Source organism: Vespa crabro, chromosome 21 (genome assembly GCF_910589235.1).
Source record: "Vespa crabro chromosome 21, iyVesCrab1.2, whole genome shotgun sequence".
In the NCBI taxonomy this organism is placed as follows: Eukaryota; Metazoa; Arthropoda; class Insecta; order Hymenoptera; family Vespidae; genus Vespa; species Vespa crabro.
The window spans coordinates 1,515,049-1,536,378 of NC_060975.1; the positions used below are offsets into that span (position 1 = coordinate 1,515,049).

General features: G+C 33.2%; 3 protein-coding genes across 6 annotated transcripts; all 3 read left to right on the forward strand.

Moving 5' to 3' along the window:
* The first annotated feature begins 6,731 nt into the window (after window positions 1–6,731).
* On the forward strand, window positions 6,732–8,475 carry LOC124431329 (SWI/SNF-related matrix-associated actin-dependent regulator of chromatin subfamily B member 1). Of its 2 annotated transcripts, none has more exons than XM_046979102.1 (6): window positions 6,732–6,821; window positions 6,969–7,438; window positions 7,512–7,639; window positions 7,715–8,027; window positions 8,094–8,270; window positions 8,363–8,475. In XM_046979102.1, exons 2-6 carry the CDS (start codon window positions 6,987–6,989, stop codon window positions 8,400–8,402), a joined length of 1,110 nt encoding a protein of 369 aa, XP_046835058.1. In that variant the 5' UTR covers window positions 6,732–6,821; window positions 6,969–6,986; the 3' UTR covers window positions 8,403–8,475. The 2 variants fall into 2 exon arrangements, with proteins under 2 accessions (XP_046835058.1, XP_046835059.1); XM_046979103.1 differs by having other exon boundaries at window positions 6,813–6,882.
* Window positions 8,476–9,363: 888 nt separating this feature from the next.
* LOC124431372 (putative tricarboxylate transport protein, mitochondrial) lies at window positions 9,364–12,479 on the forward strand. The gene is made up of 4 exons (XM_046979220.1): window positions 9,364–9,654; window positions 10,169–10,603; window positions 11,294–11,514; window positions 11,604–12,479. Exons 1-4 carry the CDS (start codon window positions 9,495–9,497, stop codon window positions 11,784–11,786), a joined length of 999 nt encoding a protein of 332 aa, XP_046835176.1. The 5' UTR covers window positions 9,364–9,494; the 3' UTR covers window positions 11,787–12,479.
* Window positions 12,480–12,742: 263 nt separating this feature from the next.
* On the forward strand, window positions 12,743–21,029 carry LOC124431371 (tetratricopeptide repeat protein 28). Of its 3 annotated transcripts, none has more exons than XM_046979218.1 (15): window positions 12,743–13,204; window positions 13,300–13,446; window positions 13,883–14,140; window positions 14,206–14,608; window positions 14,682–15,239; window positions 15,331–15,626; window positions 15,697–16,162; window positions 16,251–16,658; window positions 16,732–17,109; window positions 17,196–17,976; window positions 18,067–18,740; window positions 18,830–19,695; window positions 19,769–20,006; window positions 20,077–20,295; window positions 20,373–21,029. In XM_046979218.1, the coding sequence occupies exons 2-15, from the start codon at window positions 13,423–13,425 to the stop codon at window positions 21,011–21,013; spliced, it is 6,210 nt and encodes a 2,069-aa protein (XP_046835174.1). In that variant the 5' UTR covers window positions 12,743–13,204; window positions 13,300–13,422; the 3' UTR covers window positions 21,014–21,029. The 3 variants fall into 3 exon arrangements, with proteins under 3 accessions (XP_046835174.1, XP_046835175.1, XP_046835173.1); XM_046979219.1 differs by having other exon boundaries at window positions 13,345–13,446; XM_046979217.1 differs by having other exon boundaries at window positions 12,743–13,446.
* The last annotated feature ends 301 nt before the right edge of the window (window positions 21,030–21,330 follow it).

Here is a 21,330-nt window from a genome sequence, read left to right on the forward strand (position 1 = left end):
CTAGTTCCAGGTCGTGGGATCGCTAATACGAGAAGGAATAATTAATAAAGAAGATTATCTTAACATTTAAACAATATACGATATACGTAAAGTATAATTAATTAATATTTAAACAATAGGATATTTTTAGCAACGTTATAAAGATTATATACATGTACTAACATATATTATCGACTAATAGATATAATAATATTTCTTTCAGCGAAAATAATATTTCTTTATTTCAGGGTTCAACATGTATCATTTTTTTTTTTAATTAATCTTTTATTTTCCTTAAGTTTAATTTGATTAAATTTAGAATTTTATCGTTCGTGTAATTAATATACATGTATACATATTCTTTTTTCATTTCTTATTTCTTTTCAGCTAGATCCAGGCCGTGGGAAGGAATAATTAATTAATATTTAAGCAATAGGATATTCTTAGCAACGTTATTAAGATCATATACATGTACTACCATATACTATTGATTAATAGATATACTATCGATTTAAAAGTGAAATGCACAGAAAACTTTTTTCACTGTCATTACTATTTATTCTAGTTTACTCTCATTAATTATCCTTTATATATCTCGGTTGGGACCCATGGGATGGGCCCATGGGTGAGGGCCTCTGTGCGGGTTGCTGTTTCAGCATCATGTAGAGTTGCTTCTATTCTCTTATCTATCTGCGGCTCTCTTTTTTAAGTCATATTTTTCTTGTTTTTATTTTCTATGTCATTAATACACTCTTATTAATTACGATTTATAGTTTCGGGTGGGACCCATGGGAGGGGCCCATGGGTGAGGGCCTCTGTGCGGGTTGCTGTCTCAGCATCATGTAGAGCTGCTTCTATTCTCTTATCTTTCTACGGCTCTCTTTTTTAAATTATATTTTTCTTGTTTTTATTTTCTATGTTATTAATATACTCTTATGAATTATGATTTATAGTTTCGGGTGGGACCCATGGGATGGGCCATGGGGGTGTGCCTCTGTGCGGGTTGCTGTCTCAGCATCGTATAGAACTGCATCTCTTTTTTTCTCTTTTCTATTTCATATTTTTCTTTTTTAATTATGTTTTTAATTATATGTTTCATTATGTGTTTAATTATGTGTTTAATTATGTGTTTAATTATGTGTTTAATTATGTGTTTAATTATGTGTTTATTTGTGTTTAATTATGTGTTTAGTTATGTGTTTAATCATGTTTTTAATTATGTTATTAATATATTTTTATTAATTATGATTTATAAATTTTAGGTAGGACACATGAGAAGCTGCGGGCTGCTGTCTCAGCATCGTATAGGACTGCATCTCTTTTTTTCTCTTTTCTATCTCATTTTTTTCTTTTTTAATTATGTTTTCAGTTATGTTATTAATAAGATATTTCTTTTCAGTTATGTTTTCTTAATATTTATTTAGGTTGTTTCTTTTCAATTATGTTTTCTTAATATTTATTTATGTTGTTTCTTTTTAATTATGTTTTTAATTATGTTTTCAGTTATGTTATTAATATATTCTTATTAATTATGATTTATAAGTTTCAGGTAGGACCCATGAGATAGTGCGGACAACTGTTTCAGCATCGTGCAGAGCTCTTTCATTCTCCAGCACTCTTATCTATTTATACCTATTTATTTTCTATTTTATATATTTTTTTGTCTCTCTCTTATTCATCTTTTTGTTTCTTTTTCAGCTATGATCGAGTAATCATGCAGCGATATTCAATATGTCTTTTCTTTTCTTTTTTTTATTTTATTCTTATCTTCTTTTCCAGTATAGATCATCAAGGGATAGGTTCACCTCTTGCCGAATGCGTCATCGCCTGGCTCGATCCATCATCGATTTTTACACGCGAATACGGGAAGGATAGGAAGAACACACGCGCGTGTGTCGGCGTGCACAAGCGTGGGTGTTCTCGGGCGCGATTAAACTTCGTTTGATTGCTCGTATCGAAAACGCGAATTTAGAGTAGAGTCACCGTTTTTCTATAACTCACGTGAATGTACGCGGGCGCGACTTAAAAGTCCTACCGGGGACTTCGTTGATATTTGCTCGAATATTCGATTAGATTACCTCGCGAACGCGTTTTTTTAGAGTAGAGTCACCGTTTTCCGAACACTTGCGTGGGTGTCCGGGCGCGATTAAAGTCCTATCATGGACTTCGTTTTAGTGTTGAAATTCGGGGTGCGCGAACGGTTTACCTTGTAGTGCTGTACATAGTTGGCTGATGTTATGATAATCCTCATATTTGGTAGCGGGGCGGAAATCCCGACAAATATCATGGAAAGTCTAAATATCGGTTAACATATGTCACTTTGGATTTCAACTTAGAGTCACCGTTATTCTAACACTCACGTGAGTGTTCGCGCGCGCGATTAAAAGTCCTACCGGGGACTTCGTTATGTTTGCTCGAATATTCGATTAGTTTATTTAGAGTAGAGTCACCGTTTTTCGAACACTTGCGTGGGTGTCCGGGCGCGATTAAAAGTCCTATCATGGACTTCGTTTTAGTGTTGAAATTCGAGGTGTGCTTCGGATTTCAACTTAGAGTCACCGTTTTTCTAACACTCACGTAAGTGTTCGCTTGCGCGATTGAAAGTCCTACCGGGGACTTCGTTTTATTTCTTCAACATTTCGATTAGATTACTTCGCGAATTTGGATAAAACAGTAGAATCTACGTAATTATAACACACGTGAGTGTCGCGAACGCGATTAATGCGCTTTGATTGTTCGAAAATCGGAAGCACGTATTCAGATGTGCGTAATAATCCATTATGCCTGAGGCGAGGGTGTTGAACGGTAAAGCTCTCTGTAAGTGGGGTCCCTGTAGCTGAGGCTATATACCTCCTGTTAGCTAAGTCGCCCTAGATATCCGAAGCGGAAGGCATAAGGGATCGGTATCGCGGAACGCGGATTTTAGAGTAAAGTAGAGTCACCGTTAGCTCGTGGGTCTCCACATGCAGCAACTTCCACGTAGTGAGACCTGGGTCGTTAATACTTGCAAAGTCTAATTGTAAATTTTTAAATGCAAGTATTACCGAGCGAATGGCTGCATATTGTATTACTTTTCCAATATCTTTTCAAATTAATTCCAACTAAATATTAACATATTTTCATTTTATATAGGAGAAATCTATTGTACAATAATTTCTCGGAGAAACGAAATGGAAATTTTTCTATCTCTCTTTTTTGTCCGCTGTCATTTCTATTCTTTTTCTTATTTACTGTCATTAATTATCCTCTATATATCTCGGGTGGGACCCATGGGTGGGGCCTGTGGGCGAGGGCTTCTGTGCGGGTTGCTGTCTCAGCATCATATAGAACTGTTTCTTTTGTCTTATCTTTTTGGGGCTCTCTATTCTTTTCTTTCTGGGGCTCTGTTTTCTTTCTCCGGTTCCCGTTTCTATCTCATATTTTTCATTTTTAATTATGTTTTCAATTATGTTATTAATATGTTATTTCCTTTTAATTATGTATTTTTAATATTTATTTATGTTATTTCTTTCTAATTATATATTTAATTATGTGTTTAATTATGTTTTTGATCATGTTTTTGATTATGTTTCTAATTATGTTTTTAATCTATTTTTATTAATTATATTTTATAAGCTTTAGGTAGGACCCATGGGATTGTGCATGCTGCTTCTCTTTTTGTTTCTTTTTCTAGGTCTCTAATCTATTTATATATATTTATTTTCTATTTGTATTTTATATATGTACATATATATTATTTTGTTTTATATATTTTTTTGTCTTTTATTTCTTCTTTATCTTTTTCTTTTACAGTATAGGTCATCGAGGGATAGGTTCATCAGCCGCCGGTTGATTCGTCGCATGGCAAGATTCATCATCGATTTTTACGCGCGAATACGGGAAGGATAGGAAGAACACTTGCGCGCGTGTCGGCGGGCACAGGCGTGGGTGTTCTCGGGCGCGATTATATTACGTTTGATTGTTCGAATCGAAAACGCGAAATGTAGAGTAGAATCATCGTTTTTCTAACACTCGCGTGGGTGTTCGGGCGCGATTAAAGGTCCTACCGTGGACTTCGTTTGATTTTTTCGAATTTCCGATGGGGGTACTTCGCGAATTTCGGCTTAAGAGTAGAATCTACGTAATTATAACACACACGTGAGGGTCGCGACGCGATTAGTATTTCTAAGGAGTGCGCTTTGATTGTTCGATATTCGGAAAGCACGAATTCGGATGTGCTTAATAATCCGTTATGTCTGAAGCGGACGGTGCAAATGGTGGAGCTATCTGTAAGAGGTGTGTAGTAGCTAAGCTACGCATACCCTGTTAGTTAAGAAGCCAGTGCATTGAAGCGGAAAGGTATCGCGGATCGGTATCGCGGCACGCGGATTTTAGAGTAGAGTCACCGTCAGTCCGTGGGTCTCCACATGCAGCAACTTCCACGTAGTGAGACCTGGGTCGGTATTACTTGCATACTCTAATTATAAATTCTTTAACGCAAGTACTACTGAGCGAATGGCTGCATATTGTATTACTTTTCCAACATCTTTTCAAACTTATTCTAACTAAACATTAACATATTTTCATTTTATATAGCTAATAATACTTCAAAAGAAGAAATATAGCAGAAATCTACTGTACAATAATTTCTTAGACAAACGAAAAGGAAATTTTTCTATCTCACTTTTTTGTCCGCTGTTATTTCTATTTATTCTTATATACTTTCATTAATTATCGTTTGTATATTTCGGGTGGGACCCATGGGAGGGGCCTGTGGGCGAGGGCTTCTGTGCGGGTTGCTGTCTCAGCATCATATAGAACTGTTTCTTTTGTCTTATCTTTTTGGGGCTCTCTATTCTTTTCTTTCTGGGGCTCTGTTTTCTTTCTCAGGTTCCCGTTTCTATCTCATATTTTTCATTTTTAATTATGTTTTCAGTTATGTTATTAATATGTTATTTCCTTTTAATTATGTATTCTTAATATTTATTTATGTTATTTCTTTCTAATTATATATTTAATTATGTGTTTAATTATGTTTTTGACCATGTTTTTGATTATGTTTCTAATTATGTTTTTAATCTATTTTTATTAATTATATTTTATAAGCTTTAGGTAGGACCCATGGGATTGTGCATGCTGCTTCTCTTTTTGTTTCTTTTTCTAGGTCTCTAATCTATTTATATATATTTATTTTCTATTTGTATTTTATATATGTACATATATATTATTTTGTTTTATATATTTTTTTGTTCTTTTATTTCTTCTTTATCTTTTGTTTTACAGTATAGGTCATCGAGGGATAGGTTCATCAGCCGCCGGTTGATTCGTCGCATGGCAAGATTCATCATCGATTTTTACGCGCGAATACGGGAAGGATAGGAAGAACACTTGCGCGCGTGTCGGCGGGCACAGGCGTGGGTGTTCTCGGGCGCGATTATATTACGTTTGATTGTTCGAATCGAAAACGCGAAATGTAGAGTAGAATCATCGTTTTTCTAACACTCGCGTGGGTGTTCGGGCGCGATTAAAGGTCCTACCGTGGACTTCGTTTGATTTTTTCAAATTTCCGATGGGGGTACTTCGCGAATTTCGGCTTAAGAGTAGAATCTACGTAATTATAACACACACGTGAGTGTCGCGACGCGATTAGTATTTCTAAGGAGTGCGCTTTGTTTGTTCGATATTCGGAAAGCACGAATTCGGATGTGCTTAATAATCCGTTATGTCTGAAGCGGACGGTGCAAATGGTGGAGCTATCTGTAAGAGGTGTGTAGTAGCTAAGCTACGCATACCCTGTTAGTTAAGAAGCCAGTGCATTGAAGCGGAAAGGTATCGCGGATCGGTATCGCGGCACGCGGATTTTAGAGTAGAGTCACCGTCAGTCCGTGGGTCTCCACATGCAGCAACCTCCACGTGGTGAGACCTGGGTCGGTAGTACTTGCGATGTATCGAAATCTAACGGTAAATCGCGCAACTTCAGTACTATCGAGCGAATGGCTGCATATTTCAATGTATTTCAAAATCCCTTCAATCTAATTCTGATTAAACACTAAAGTACTAATACTTTACATTGTCAAATGTAAAGGTAATATTTTATGGGTAAATAGATAAGATATAGTCCAATTCAAAGATAATTTTTTTAAATTTGCTAATTTATATACTGATTATCAGATGTGTCAATTATATTTTTTATTCCTTATGCTTTCGTCCTGAAAGAAATGGTATTAAGCACGTATCGCTGCGAGATTTACGTTATCATCAAAGAAAGATTATACATATGAGAGACTGAAAAGTGTTATTTCAGTCTACTAAACTACTTACTCTTACTTACACGAAACCAATAATTATTTACACGTGAGAGTGGAGTAACCAACATAATTGATACGATAGACGCATAGTAGAGACACAATAATATATTCCTGAATAGGAAATAGTTCCCCGCTTATTTTCGTAATTCATATTCTGTCCGTACTTGTCGCTGAAGTCACACACGCTTCGAATAAAAGATAGTGAACAGCCTTAATGATATTGTAATGGCTACTAGCGCACTCTATGGGGTAGCAAATATTATTTGTACGGTGTGATCGTGAATATTCCTAAAAAATTTTATATTTTAGAATATACAAAAAATTTCTTATATCTTAATAATTTTTAATTATCGAAATGTGTGCATAACTACACATTATTATGTTATCAAATTTAAATAATTTTATAACATTTTTTCGATTTTTTCTATCGATAATATACCATATATTTATCGACTTGATTATCATCTTAAGAAATTAGTTCGAGTTCTAGAGGGCGGTTAAGTATGGCGATATTTCTGCCATCTGTAGGAGTATATTATTGTGGATCAGACAGTGGTAGGTTTAATTAACAGCGTTCTTGATTACAAAAATTAAGTTTTATGTTGTTTAGAGAAAAGTATTTTCTTTTTAAATAAATAAGTAATTTTATGTTTATAAGCATTATGCGATATGTTTAACAATAATATCGTTCTTGTTTTGTAGTGAAAAAAAAAAAATAACATGGCATTACGTACTTATGGAGATAAACCTATAAGTTTTCAAGTGGAGGAAAATGGAGAATATTATTGTATTGGCTCCGAAGTGGGCAATTATTTGCGGCTTTTCCGTGGTTCATTATATAAACGTTACCCTGGTATGTTCAGAAGATCTATAACTAATGATGAACGTAAAAAATTGGTAGAACTTGGATTAAGTCAACACGTTCTTGCATCAAGCGTATCACTTTTAAGAGCTAGCGAAGTAGAAGATATTATCGAAGGTAATGATGACAAGTATAAAGCCGTATCTGTGCATTCGACCGAACCCCCTGCTCCTAGAGAGGGAAAATCTAAAAAGTCAATGGCATGGGTACCAAGTTTGCCAAACAGTTCACATTTAGATGCAGTACCACAAGCTACGCCTATAAATCGGAATAGAGTTCATAATAAAAAAGTCAGAACATTTCCACTGTGGTAAATAATAATTGTAAATTTAGGAGTATAAGATTTAATAGCATAGAAATTATATTTATTGTATCTGTTATAGTTTTGATGATACAGATCCATCTGCAAATTTAGAAAATGCAGCACAACAGGAAATGCTTGTTCCAATACGCTTAGATATGGAAATAGAAGGTCAAAAATTAAGAGATACTTTTACTTGGAATAAAAATGGTATTTATGATTTCATTAAAATATCTAAATCAAATATAGTTTCAGTTGCATAAATATTTATATTATTTTCTACAGAAAGTCTTATAACACCGGAGCAATTTGCAGAGGTATTATGTGATGATCTAGATTTAAATCCATTAACTTTTGTTCCTGCTATAGCACAAGCTATAAGACAACAAATAGAAGCTTTCCCACAAGAAACAATTTTAGAAGAACAATGTGATCAAAGAGTAATAATTAAATTGAACATACATGTTGGTAATACTTCCTTAGTAGATCAAGTAGAATGGGATATGTCAGAAAAAGAAAATAATCCTGAGAAGTTTGCAATGAAATTATGTGCCGAATTAGGACTTGGCGGAGAATTTGTTACAGCTATTGCTTATAGGTAATTTTAAATATTTATCATAGATGTATCATCTGTATGTTATATTCATCTTTACATTTTTGTCAGCGTTCGTGGTCAATTATCGTGGCACCAAAGAACATATGCATTTTCTGAAGCACCATTACCGACAGTAGAAGTACCATTTAGACCTCCTTCCGAAGCGGATCAATGGGCTCCCTTTTTAGAAACTTTAACTGATGCAGAAATGGAGAAGAAAATAAGAGATCAAGATAGAAATACACGGTAAAATATATAAATATTAACTAACTAAGGCATCTAATGAGACATTTACAATAATTATTAATTCTGAATTTTATTTTCTATTTATGTTTTAGACGTATGCGAAGATTAGCAAATACCACACCAGGATGGTAAATAACATGGACCATAGTATTATTTAAGATAAGGAATATTGTTTATTTCATATATTTGTTTACCTAGAACTGAAGTTTTAATACCAACTTCTAATTCTCATTTAAAAAAGGAAAAAAACAAAAAAGAAAAAGAAAAAACTAAAACTACTTTAATAAAAAAATAAGGAAAAAATGCAAATAGGAAATAAAATATATCAACATTATCGGAGAAATTCATATAAATATATTACGTTTATTAAACTATTCATTGATTTATTTTTTTTCCTACTAGTTTGCAAGATATTATTAAAATTTTTTATACAAATAAATCACCACTTTTAAAAAATTATATTTTATTTAAAATTTAGATATTTCACTATTTGTGAATTTAAAATTAATAAAAGTAAGAAAATCATTGGTATATTTATAAATCATTTAGATTCAAACATATTTTATATAATAATTATTTTAAAAACTAAAACTTATTTAAATAAGAGAACTTTGTTTCACGTTCTTTTTATAAATAAACCAATAGATATAAAATAGTATAAGATATAGGTAATAAAGTTATTTAAACAAAATATATATATATATATATTTATAAATAACCTATTTTAATTAAATAATCATAGTTGATAAAACATTGAATAAAAATACGAATAAAACATATATAAATGAAAATAATCAGTAATTTCAGCAGATTTTACACTTAAATGCATATGTAAGCATAAAAAGATACGTCATCATTTTTTTTTTTTTTTTTTTTTTTTTTTTTTTTTTTTTTTTTTTTTTTTTTTTTTTTTTTTTTTTTTTTTAAGGAAGACAAGATCGTCGGTAACAAAGAAGAAAACCTATAGAAATATATATGTATATGCATATAATTTGTAAAAAAAAATCAACAAAAAATTTTTCTTTTTACCAATGATCATTTTGTTTATACATTAGACTTTAATAAAGTTACGTATAATAAGAAAAAGAATAAGAAGTCGTACGACGACAAAAGAGAAGAAGGGGAATCGAAGTATCGTTAGGCGGGACACATGACTTAATCAGACCAGTTCAGTTTCAACGTCTTGAGCGAGAAGGGACTGCCGGTTTTATTGTTAGGAGTAACATGGATTCACCTTGGTTAAAATATCAATTTACAAAAGAATCATCGATTATATCGGCGTACAATAGCAATAATCCATTTCCAAGAAGACCATGGCTTCAAAACGGTCCGGTTGCGGCTGCTGTTGCTGGTACTAACATCGGTTTCAAAGGAATCGTAGCTGGTACACAATTTTTGTCTAATAATTTCATAATACCTACCTTTTTTTTTATTTTCTAATCTTATCATATTAACTAGAAAACATTGACTTTTGACATCTGTCAAGAATAGATGAGATAGCACTAGTTCGCATCAAGTGGTTATATATATATATATATATTTATATATATATTACATATATATTTATATATGAACATATATATATACATACATACATAATATACATGATTTAACACGTGTAGGTACGTGTTCGGTCATTGAATGAACGAATGAAAGAAAGTGAAAGAGATAGTTAATCTGATGCTTATTTTATGGTGTGATAGTTCGAAGGTCGAGACCCCATTAACCTTAAATAAATATAAAAAATATATTTACCTTGAAAATTATACAATCACAGCGATATATTTTTTATATTTTGTATCGAGCCATATACGTGCTATTTTACACCTTTTTTTATATTTTTAACTGCGTGATAAATGTATGTAATCCATTGAAATAAATATTCTATATCTTTGTAGGTGGTATTACTGGTGGTATAGAAATTTGTATCACATATCCAACTGAATATGTAAAAACACAGCTACAATTGGATGGTAAAAGTGGAGCTGGTAAAGAATACACAGGAATATGGGATTGTATAACAAAAACTGTAAAGACCCGTGGATTCTTTGGACTATACAGAGGTCTATCTGTTCTCCTTTATGGGTCTATTCCAAAATCAGCAGTACGTTTTGGTGCTTTCGAGTCAATAAAGAAAAGATTGGTCGACGATGACAGAAATCTGAATGCTCAAAGAAAACTTTTGTCAGGACTTTGCGCTGGTGTATGTGAAGCTGTTTTTGTAGTAACTCCTATGGAAACTGTCAAAGTAAAATTCATTAATGATCAAAGATCTCCAAATCCCAAGTTTAAAGGATTTTTTCATGGTGTAAGATTGATAGTTAAAGAATATGGTAAGTGTTTCTAGATTTACAGGGTTTTTTTTTTCCCCATACCAAAAGAAAATTATGTTACAATATAGATATTATGTATATATTTTTTTTATCATGAATTTCTGAAAAATATATTCTTCTCATTAGCGTTAAAAACATTCCTAAATCTATCGTACAGAATGCATATGATGCATTATGTATTCTTATGTAATGTCTATCAATATTTATGAGTGAGTCTTCATTTCTTAAAAAATATGAACATCATTGTGAACAATACTTTTATTTTTATCATACTGATATTAAATTTATCACGTTTTAGTACATAATTTCTTGATTGATAAAAAAAAACAGTTAAATTATGAAATGTGGACAAATATCTTGTAAATGAATGATAGTGATAATTGTATATGTACAATTTATCCTTGAACCGTATTAACTTCAATGGTGCAAAGGAAAGATAATACTGCTCATAAACCTTGGTTTACAAGATTAAGATAGTAAGACATGTTTTTACTCTGTCATTATTCCTATTAATAACTAACTACATTTGTATCCAACTCTGTTTTTTGAATTTTTTATTTAATGTTTGATTAATATACTTTGTTTTCTTAATATCTGTAAGTTATTTCTGTGAATGTGTTTTAATTATAATAAAGACAAATAAATATATTTTTTTTTTTTCATTATTTAATATTGTAATTTTTTCAACAGGATTTAAGGGGGTATACCAAGGTGTTATGCCTACTATTTTGAAACAAGGTTCTAATCAAGCAATTCGATTTTTTGTAATGGAAACATTAAAAGACTGGTATAGAGGTGGTGACAATACTAAAAATGTTCCTAAAGTTGTTGTTGGTGCATTTGGTGTCTGTGCTGGAGCAGCTTCAGTTTTTGGAAACACTCCTATTGATGTTGTAAAAACTAGAATGCAAGTATGTAACAATTTTGTCCACTGTCTTTTTTTATTTAATTATTTCACAATTATATAAATTTTCAATACAATATTTCTCCTTTATTCCAGGGTTTGGAGGCATCGAAATATAAAAGTAATATAGATTGCGTTATTCAAGTTTGGAAAAAAGAAGGTCCATTTGCTTTCTATAAAGGCACTATTCCAAGATTAAGCAGAGTATGTTTGGATGTTGCTATAACATTTATGATTTATGATTCATTTATGGATCTGTTTAACAGTGTTTGGCCATGAGAAAATTTGCATTTATAGAATTTTTATTTCTTTATATTATCGTGAGTGATATATCATGTAAATCTTATGAGCATGTTTGCGTAATGTGTTCGTACAGTAATGATTGAATTTTCTTTTTTATAGTAAATTAATTATTGTTTAGAGATATAGTTTATTAAATTCGTAAACTTTTTTGTTTTACGCATTGATAATTCGATATATTTTAGTAAAAAATAGAATATCTACTACATTTACTGCACAAAATACATTTATATATTTATATATATATTATATATATATATATATATAAACCAGACATATATTATAGCACAAAGTTATATTAATTTAAAGAAGATATATATTTTACATTCAATACGCGCATTGTATTTGAAATATATTAGAGAAAATATTATACAATGATAGTTTAAATAATTCATAAACATTCCATGATATTAATACACATGTACTTATGTGCGTATGATTATATTGTAAAAATATCTGTGCCAGAAAAAAATGATATGTATGTTTAAATAGAGAATTTATATGCATATATAATTAATTTTATAAGTATATGCACAGTTTTATACTTAGAGAAAATGTTTCAAGATGTATTAAATAATGTATATATAATTGAAAGTTAGTTTTACAGAAAACGTAAACTTCAACGAAATAAAAGAGATTAAAACTTTGCATAAATGACGCAAATGTATTTAATAAAGCTTCAGATATTGATATTTCACCATTAACATTTTGATTGTAATATATTACAATTATCAATTAAAATAATAATGCCTTATTATATAAGAATTATACTGTTTAGCAAATATAATCGGATATGCCACATGAGATATCTATGTTATTTTCTATTATGTACAAAACTTATTTACATATTATTATATCAATATTTCTAAATGATATTGTCTATGTAGATGTACATAAAATAACCTTCAATCAGTTTACTATAAGTATATTTACAAATGTGATGAAACACTTCCTGTTTTGATTATACTTGCTAATTGTTGGAATTTAAATAATTTAAAAAAGCTTAAAGTATATAAAGAATCAATGGAGATTACAAAAAAAAGTTAAAAAGTAGTAGGAAGGAAATTATATTATATATTAAAGATGTATGTGTAAGATTCCAATTTTCTACGCGCTCTTCTTACAGATGGGGACTTATATTTTACATTCATAAAACAGCCACACATACATGAAGTATTGGTAAACTGTATACACAAGTAACGAAGAGGGGTCCGAAAAAGTAGAGGGGAGCATAGATGCAGACAGTGCCGGCCCCACTCTGGGCCCAAGGGAGAACCCCCCACATTCCAAGATGGCTGTGCCTAAGGAATGCAGTGGGTGCCCCCCTAAGACGCCTTCCTCCCTTCTTTTTTATTAATCGGATCAATTTATCGAGTCTAGAGAAAAGAAGACTTCAGGTACCTAGACGAAATAGTGAAGTATACGCGATTACGATTAAAGAAATAAGTAATTAGAAAAAAATTGATCGTACGTTAAATGTAAACGAGAAAAGAGAGGAAAGTGCGAGAAAGACTAGAAAGGACCTTACGTATTAAAGCCCGAAGCCTTATCTAATGGAGCTCGTTTGCGGCAGATAATGCCCATGCAGGAGGATGTTCCCGGCTCGTCTTAAGCAATGTCTCATAGGGATATCTCTGAGGTAATGATGTTAGTTTTCTTACACAATTTTTTCTAAATGAAATGCTTTTCTTCCCTTAATTAAATTTTCACCAAATTTTTATTGAATCAATGTTATTTATAATAACATTTATAAATATATAATAAATCATAAAAATTATTTATATATATTTAACTAATATCTCATTATATTCATTTAAATATATTTATTTAAACTAGATATGTTTCCTTGTATATTTCATTAAAAAAAGTAAATATTATGAATTATATTTTTAATTATTTGTGCATAGCATTTGAGATTGTTTTGATAACTAATTGTATCTTTATTTATATAGCCAATAATATAACAATATGTAATGAAACTTTAGTTTATATACTTTATTTATATACTTTCATTAGTCTTATTTTATATACTTTATTATATTTATTTTATTAAGTTACTTCAATATATATTATAGGTGGAGCCCGAAGGTACGTCGGCCTTGGCCGCTGGATCCAGATCATTATTCCTAGAGACTGTACGGCGTAGCAATGCAGCATGTCAGAATGGAGATTATGCACTTGCTGCGACTTTATATACTGAAGCCTTGGCCTTGGATCCACTCAGTCATGTATTATATTCCAACAGATCAGCTGCACGATTAAAAATGGGCTTATTTGCCCTTGCCCTTCAAGATGCTGTAAGGGCTACAGAACTTAGTCCACAATGGCCAAAGGTATGCGTATATCCATTTATGCATTTACAACATAAATGGAATCAATAATTTTTCTGTATATTTAGGCATATTATCGCCAAGGTGTTGCTTTACAATGTTTGGGCAGACACGGGGAAGCCCTTGTAGCATTCAGTACTGGATTAGCTCATGATCCATCCAATTGTCAACTATTATCTGGTTTAGTAGAAGCTTCTTTAAAATCTCCTTTAAGACCAACGTTAGAACCAACATTTCAGCAATTGCGGGCAATGAAATTAGATGAATCTTCTTTCGTTGTAATATCTGTTGTTGGTCAAGAACTTCTTGGTGCAGGACAATATAAAGCAGCTGCTGGTGTATTAGAAGCTGCACTCACAATTGGTTCATGCAGTTTAAAATTAAGGGGTTCCGTTTTTTCTGCCTTATCTAGTGCATATTGGGCATTAAATTCTTTAGACAAAGCAATTAATTATATGCAACAAGATTTGGGTAGGTTTGGTGATTAAAAAATATAAAGATATTATTATTCAGTTACTATTCATTTGACAAACATTGCTTTTAGGTGTGGCGAGATCTCTAGGAGATACACAAGGTGAATGCAGGGCACATGGAAATTTAGGATCTGCTTATTTTAGTAAAGGCAGTTACAAGGAAGCTTTAACAGCACATCGATACCAATTAGTTTTGGCTATGAAATGTAAAGATACTCAAGCAGCGGCATCTGCCTTGACAAGTCTAGGTCATGTTTATACAGCTATTGGTGACCTTCCAAATGCATTAGCTTCACATAAACAATGTGTGCAATTAGTAAAACAAATGGGAGATCGTCTTCAAGAAGCTCGTGAAATTGGCAATGTTGGAGCAGTTTATCTAGCTATGGGAGAATTTGAAAGTGCTGTAGACTGTCATACGCAGCATTTACGAATAGCAAGACGCTTAGGAGATCGCGTAGAAGAGGCAAAGGCATTCAGTAATTTGGGATCATCGCACCACTATTGCAGAAATTTTGGTCAAGCAATGGCTTATCACGAAAATGTTTTGAGAATAGCTCAGGAACTAGGGGATAGAGCAATAGAAACAAGAGCTTATGCAGGACTGGGTCATGCTGCAAGATGTGCAGGTGAAATACTTTTCCGAACGAAACATAATGAGGAAAGCAATGGGGAAGTGAACTTTATTATGTAATTTCTTTCAAATGTATTCTAATGTAGGCGATCTTGCTCAAGCCAAGCTTTGGCATCAGAGACAACTCGATGTCGCGCTAGCAACAAAAGACAAAGTAGCAGAAGGTCGGGCATGCAGTAATCTAGGAATAGTTTATCAGTTACTTGGTGAGCATGATGCTGCACTTAAGTTACATCAAGCACATTTGGGTATTGCCCGAGCTTTGGGTGACAGAGCTGGTATGGGCAGGGCCTATGGAAATATTGGAAATGCTTACAATGCTTTGGGATATTATGAACAGGCTATTAAATATCATAAGCAAGAATTGACCATAAGTAAAGAGGTAATATTTTTAAATATATTCTGACAAACTAAAACAAAGTCTATATTTACATAATTATTATTTTTCGTAGGTCAATGATCGTAGTTCGGAGGCAAGCACTCATGGAAATTTAGCAGTAGCATATCAAGCTGTGCAAGGTCATGAAGCTGCATTGAGACATTACAGAGCACACTTGGCAATAGCTCGTGAATTGAAGGATACAGCTGGTGAAGCATGTGCACTACTTAATCTTGCTAACTGTTTATCATCACGAGGAAGATTTGAAGAGGCAGTTCCATATTATGAGCATTATCTTATGTTGTCTCAGGAATTACATGATGTAGAAGGAGAAGCTAAGGCATGCCATTTTTTAGGATATGCACATTATTGTTTAGGGAACCATAGAGAGGCAGTGAGATATTATGATCAAGATTTGGCCTTAGCCAAAGATTTGCAAGATAAATCTGGAATGGGAAGAGCATATTGTAATTTAGGATTAGCACATTTAGCTTTAGAAAATTTGGATACTGCCTTGGAATGTCAAAAATATTATTTGGGTAAGAATACACTATTGGATTATATTTTAAGATCATTTCACCATGGTATATTATAGGATAAACTGAATATTTGTCTACTTAAATGTAGCCATAGCCCATATGACCAAACACTTAGCCGGTAAATTTCGGGCTTTGGGAAATATTGGGGATTGTCTTTTACGCCTTGGCGAAGCAGAAGAAGCTATTAAAATGCATCAACGTCAATTAAACTTAGCACGACAAGCAGCTGATCGTAGTTTAGAAGCGGCTGCTTATGGAGCTTTAGGAATTGCTCATAGAGCAACAAAGAATCTTGACAAAGCTCTTGGGTTTCATACACAAGAACTTACATTAAGACAAGAAGCTGGTGATTTACGAGGGGAATGTAGAGCTCATGGTAATTTAGGTGCTGTTCATATGGCATTAGGTCAATACACACATGCTGTTAAGTGTTATCAAGAACAATTAGAAAGAGCAAAGGAATTGGCAGATTCTGGTGTTGAAGCACAAGCATTAGGTACAAATTAAACAAAAAAACATATTAATAAGATTAATGGTTCAATATAACATTAGTTTTTTACATTTTATAGGAAATTTGGGAATAGCTAGACTAAATATGGCTCATTACGAAGATGCAATTGGATATTTTGAACAACAATTAGCAACTTTAGAACCATTGACTACAGGTACATCTTTACTTGACAAAGCTAGAGCATTGGGAAACTTAGGCGATTGTTATGAAGCCTTGGGAGATCCAGAAGAAGCTATTAAATGTCATGAACAACAATTAGCTGCGGCTATAAAACTAAAAAGTATAAGAGATCAAGAAAGAGCATATAGAGGTTTAGGAAGAGCTCGCGAAGCATCGGGAAATTTACAAGAAGCTTTAGTTTGTTTTGAAAAAAGATTAGTAACTGCACACGAAGTCGATAGTCCAGAAGCAAGAGGTGCAGCTTATGGTGATTTAGGTTTGTATTATATTCAATGAAATGTTTCAATAAAATATTTATATGCGATCTTAGAATAGAAAATATGTCTTCTATTTTCTTTACAGGTAGAGTACATGCAGCATTAGGAAATCATGAACAAGCTGTTAGTTGTTTGTCACATCAACTTGCTCTTGCTAGAGGTCTTGGTGATAAAGCTGCTGAAGCTGAAGCTGCTAGTGGATTAGGGGCTGTTCATTTATTAATGGATGATCCTAATTCAGCATTGAGACATCATCAGTTAGAACTTTCTATTGCTGAAGGCTTAAATGCTGCTGGATTACAAGCCAGAGCTTGTGCAAATTTGGCTATGACTCAGGAAGCCCTCGGTCAATATGAGGAGGCAATAAGATTACAAGAACAATCATTAAGCTTAGCTGCTGCAGCTGGAGATCAATTAGCCAGAGCAGCAGCGTTTTCCAGTTTAGGAAGATTACATCATTTATGTGGTGATTTATCAAGGGCTTTAAGTTATTTACAATCAGGATTATCTTTATCTGAAGGTTTAGGAAGGAGAGAAGAAGCAGCTAGGTTAAAATATAGACTTGGTCTTGTTCATTGGGAAGCTGGAGAAGCAACAACTTCTGTAGAACATTTGGAAAAGGCTGCAAATCTTTTAGAATCATTAGATGGATCATCTTCATCTCTCATTTGTGGACAACCTAGCAAAAACGAGCTATTAACGGAAACGTATAGAATGTTGCAAAAAGTATTGATTAGTTTAAATAGAGCAGAGGAAGCATTAAATTGGGCAGAAAGATCTAGACGATCTAGAACTAATTCTTTGGATGATACAGCTCATTATTCAGAAATTATTGACAGACAAAGAGGAATGATATTGTATTATAGGTATAAATATTAATAGATATTAATATTGCTAATGTGAAAAAAAAATAATAAAAAACTAAAATCTCAAATAAGATAAATTTACAATTTTAGTGAAGTGGGTAATGAGCTGCATGCATGGTGTTTAGCTCCAGGTCGAGGACTTTTAAGGTTTCATTCAACAACATTGGACGATGGTATGACTTTAGAACAGAAAGTGTTACAAGCTCGTGAAGCACTTTTAGACGAATCCAATGAGCTCGCGGAAGAATCAACAAAAATACCAACGAGAGGGCATCATCTTAATGCGAGTTCTTATAGTTTAAGCAGTTTATTTAGCGTTGGCTCTGTTAGTTCACGAGCTGGAAGCGCACGTTGGGGACGAGGAGTTAAGGGACCTACATGGCAGTCACCATTGCCGATTCAGTTACTTTATGATTTACTCTTAGCACCATTCGAAGATTTATTGCCTCCTGTTAGAAAGGAACTTATTATGGTGGTCGAAAAGTCTCTCTATTTGGCACCATTTCCAGCTTTACAATCAAATCCAGGAGAGGATTATTTATGCGAAAGATTTTCTTTATTAATCGTACCATCGCTTGCAGCTCTTAAGAAAAGATCGAAAACTCCTATGCCCGAAGGTGGTGCTACTGTAGCTGCTCTAGTTGCAGGAAATCCTACTCTTCCAGAGGATATTAGAGAAGAATATGGATGGCCAGAAAGTGCAGCTTCTACTGAAACAGAATCTGAAATAGTCGCGGAACTTTTAGAAGCACGTGCTCTAATAGGTGAGTACATTATAATAAATAAGTGTTCCTTTAGTTAAAATAAGAAAACACACACACACACACACACACATATATGTTCAATTTTTAAGGCGTGGAAGCTACAAGATCAGCAGTTTTAAGATCTCTACCAGATGCAGAATGTGTACATTTAACTGTACCAGTTTTTTGGAATTCTACTAGTCTAGCACTTACGTCTGATCAATGTGAAGAAGGAACTGAAAAACCAGCTTATTTGTTAAGTTCTTCGGATATTCTAAAATTACGAATATCTGCTAGATTAGTGGTAATATCCAGTGGTCATTGTTGGAACAGTACTGAAAACACGGCTCCTTCATCAGACGGGATACAAAATCTTACAAAAGCATTATTAAATGCTGGAGCACAGTGTGTATTAATAGGCATGTGGGCAGTTCCTCCTACAGCTGGTAGCATTTTATTGCGAGCATTTTATAGTGCCATGTTACAAGGTGCTAGGGCATCAAGAGCTTTAGCTGAAGCAATGCAAACAGTACAACATACACGACATTTTGCTCATCCAGCAAATTGGGCAGGATGGTTACTTATTGGAGGAGATGCAAGATTATCAAATAAGGTAGCTCTTATGGGCCAGGCGCTAGCTGAATTATTACGTGGAGGACCTGAACAAAGTCGAGATGCTTTACGCGTCACTCTTCACTTAGTAGAAAAATCATTACAAAGAATACATCGTGGTCAAAAGAATGCCATGTATACGACGCAACGTAGTATTGAAAATAAAGTAGGAACGGCTGCTGGTTGGCGAGAACTTTTAATGTCGGTAGGATTCAGATTTGAGCCAGCTGGAAATGGTATACCATCTTCTGTATTCTTCCCACAAAGTGATCCTGAAGAAAGATTAACAAGATGTAGTGCTAGCTTACAAGCTCTTCTAGGATTAGGACCATCATCATTACATGCTCTAGCTAGGCTTTTGCAGGTAAAAAATAAAATTTCTTAATAAACATAAAGTATTCTATTTATTATAAATATATAATATCTATAATATATAGGCCCCGGAAGCGGCAGAAGACGTTATTGCTGCAATGAGAAGAGCTAGTTGTGCAACTGAAGGACAGGAAATCTCTTTACCTGTACAAGTTTGGAGAGCACCTGGATCTCATGAATTGTTTGCAAGTTTAGGATTTGATCTTATGGAAGTTGGCCAATCTGAAGTTACTTTAAGAACAGGAAAACAAGCTTCGCGTAGAGCCGTGCAATTTGCTTTGCAAGCACTTCTTGCTTTATTTGGTAATAATCCTATTTTACTTGTGTCTTGATATTTAATGTTACAAATCTAATGAAACTTTTTTGATATCAGATACACAAGAAGCCCCAAAGAGTCTTAGCATAGATTCTAGCAGTTCGATGGAAAGCTTAGCATCAGTTGCAAATACTGAAAAAAATGTTATAGAACGGCCTAGATTAGGAGGAGCGTTTGCAAGTTACGTACGGCATCGTGGAGAACCAGATGGAAAAACTATGGAACCACCAAATATTCCAATAACTATATCTCGTCAACAATGTCAAAGTGGTGGAGGTAAATTGTTATTAATTCTAATTTATATTTACTTATTATTACATTATATTTTCACAAATTTCACATGCTTTTTATAGGTGAATCAGATGTGGCTTTTACACCTAGTCCTCCAGTAGCACTTAATTTGAATCATCAAACGCGTATTAGAAATTTATATCCTGATCAAAATGTAAGACCAGGATCAAGTTCAAGTAGTTCAGTAACTGATTGGGATAATGGTCATGCTACTGTTTTAAGACGGCAACCGCTGCCACCTTTACCAACTACTGTATTAGAACGATTAAGTGTTAGAACAGAAGTTGGATCTAACGCTCCAAGAAAGCCACGACATCCTACAACTAATGAAGATATATGTTCTCAAACTGATTCCACCCAGGCTACAGAAACACATCCACAAAACTTAAGAAATATAGCTACATCTTTAACGAGTTTAACACGCGAATTAACACCTACTATTTCTGAAGTATACCATGAACGAAATTTAGGATTAGGACTGGCTCCATCTTTATCAAAATTATTGGAAGAAGTGAGTTCTGTGCCTGAAAGAGAAGAAATTCAAACATCAAGGACAAATCACAATCAAACTCAAAATTGGATACAAAATGATACAGAATTATGTCGGAGGGATGAGGCTGATGGTAGATCTATTGCTGAATCACAGTGTAGTGCTACCAGCTCTAACAAAATTCATAGGAAGGCACCACCACCTCCAGTATAATTTTTCTTTTATTTATATATTATATTTATAAGTACTATGTGAGAGAGAGAGAGAGAGAGAGAGAGAGAGAGAGAGAGAGAGAGAGAGAGAAAGAGAAAGAGAGAGAGAAAGAGATATATATATATATATATAGAGAGAGAGTAATCCTGGATAATAGTACTGGGTACCAAAGAATGGAACATATTAATTTTAATCAGAGATTATCAAGTTTTTATTAAAATAATATCAAAAAGTTCAAGATAATCCAAAATAAACATATTGATTAGATACTTAATTTTGTTTTGGTAGTTGCATGCAAAAAATGTACTATATTATCC

Bases quoted from the DNA above. Each gene is read 5' to 3' on its own strand.
- LOC124431329 (XM_046979102.1), top strand. From the start codon at position 6,987: ATGGCATTACGTACTTATGGAGATAAACCTATAAGTTTTCAAGTGGAG. The intron at 7,640-7,714 runs GTATTTATGATT...TATTTTCTACAG, and splicing joins TTTTACTTGGAATAAAAATG to AAAGTCTTATAACACCGGAG. The intron at 8,271-8,362 runs GTAAAATATATA...TTTATGTTTTAG, and splicing joins GATCAAGATAGAAATACACG to ACGTATGCGAAGATTAGCAA.
- LOC124431372 (XM_046979220.1), top strand. From the start codon at position 9,495: ATGGATTCACCTTGGTTAAAATATCAATTTACAAAAGAATCATCGATT. The intron at 9,655-10,168 runs GTACACAATTTT...ATATCTTTGTAG, and splicing joins TTTCAAAGGAATCGTAGCTG to GTGGTATTACTGGTGGTATA. The intron at 11,515-11,603 runs GTATGTAACAAT...CCTTTATTCCAG, and splicing joins TTGTAAAAACTAGAATGCAA to GGTTTGGAGGCATCGAAATA.
- LOC124431371 (XM_046979217.1), top strand. From the start codon at position 13,423: ATGTCTCATAGGGATATCTCTGAG. The intron at 17,110-17,195 runs GTTTGTATTATA...TTTTCTTTACAG, and splicing joins TGCAGCTTATGGTGATTTAG to GTAGAGTACATGCAGCATTA. The intron at 17,977-18,066 runs GTATAAATATTA...TTACAATTTTAG, and splicing joins GGAATGATATTGTATTATAG to TGAAGTGGGTAATGAGCTGC.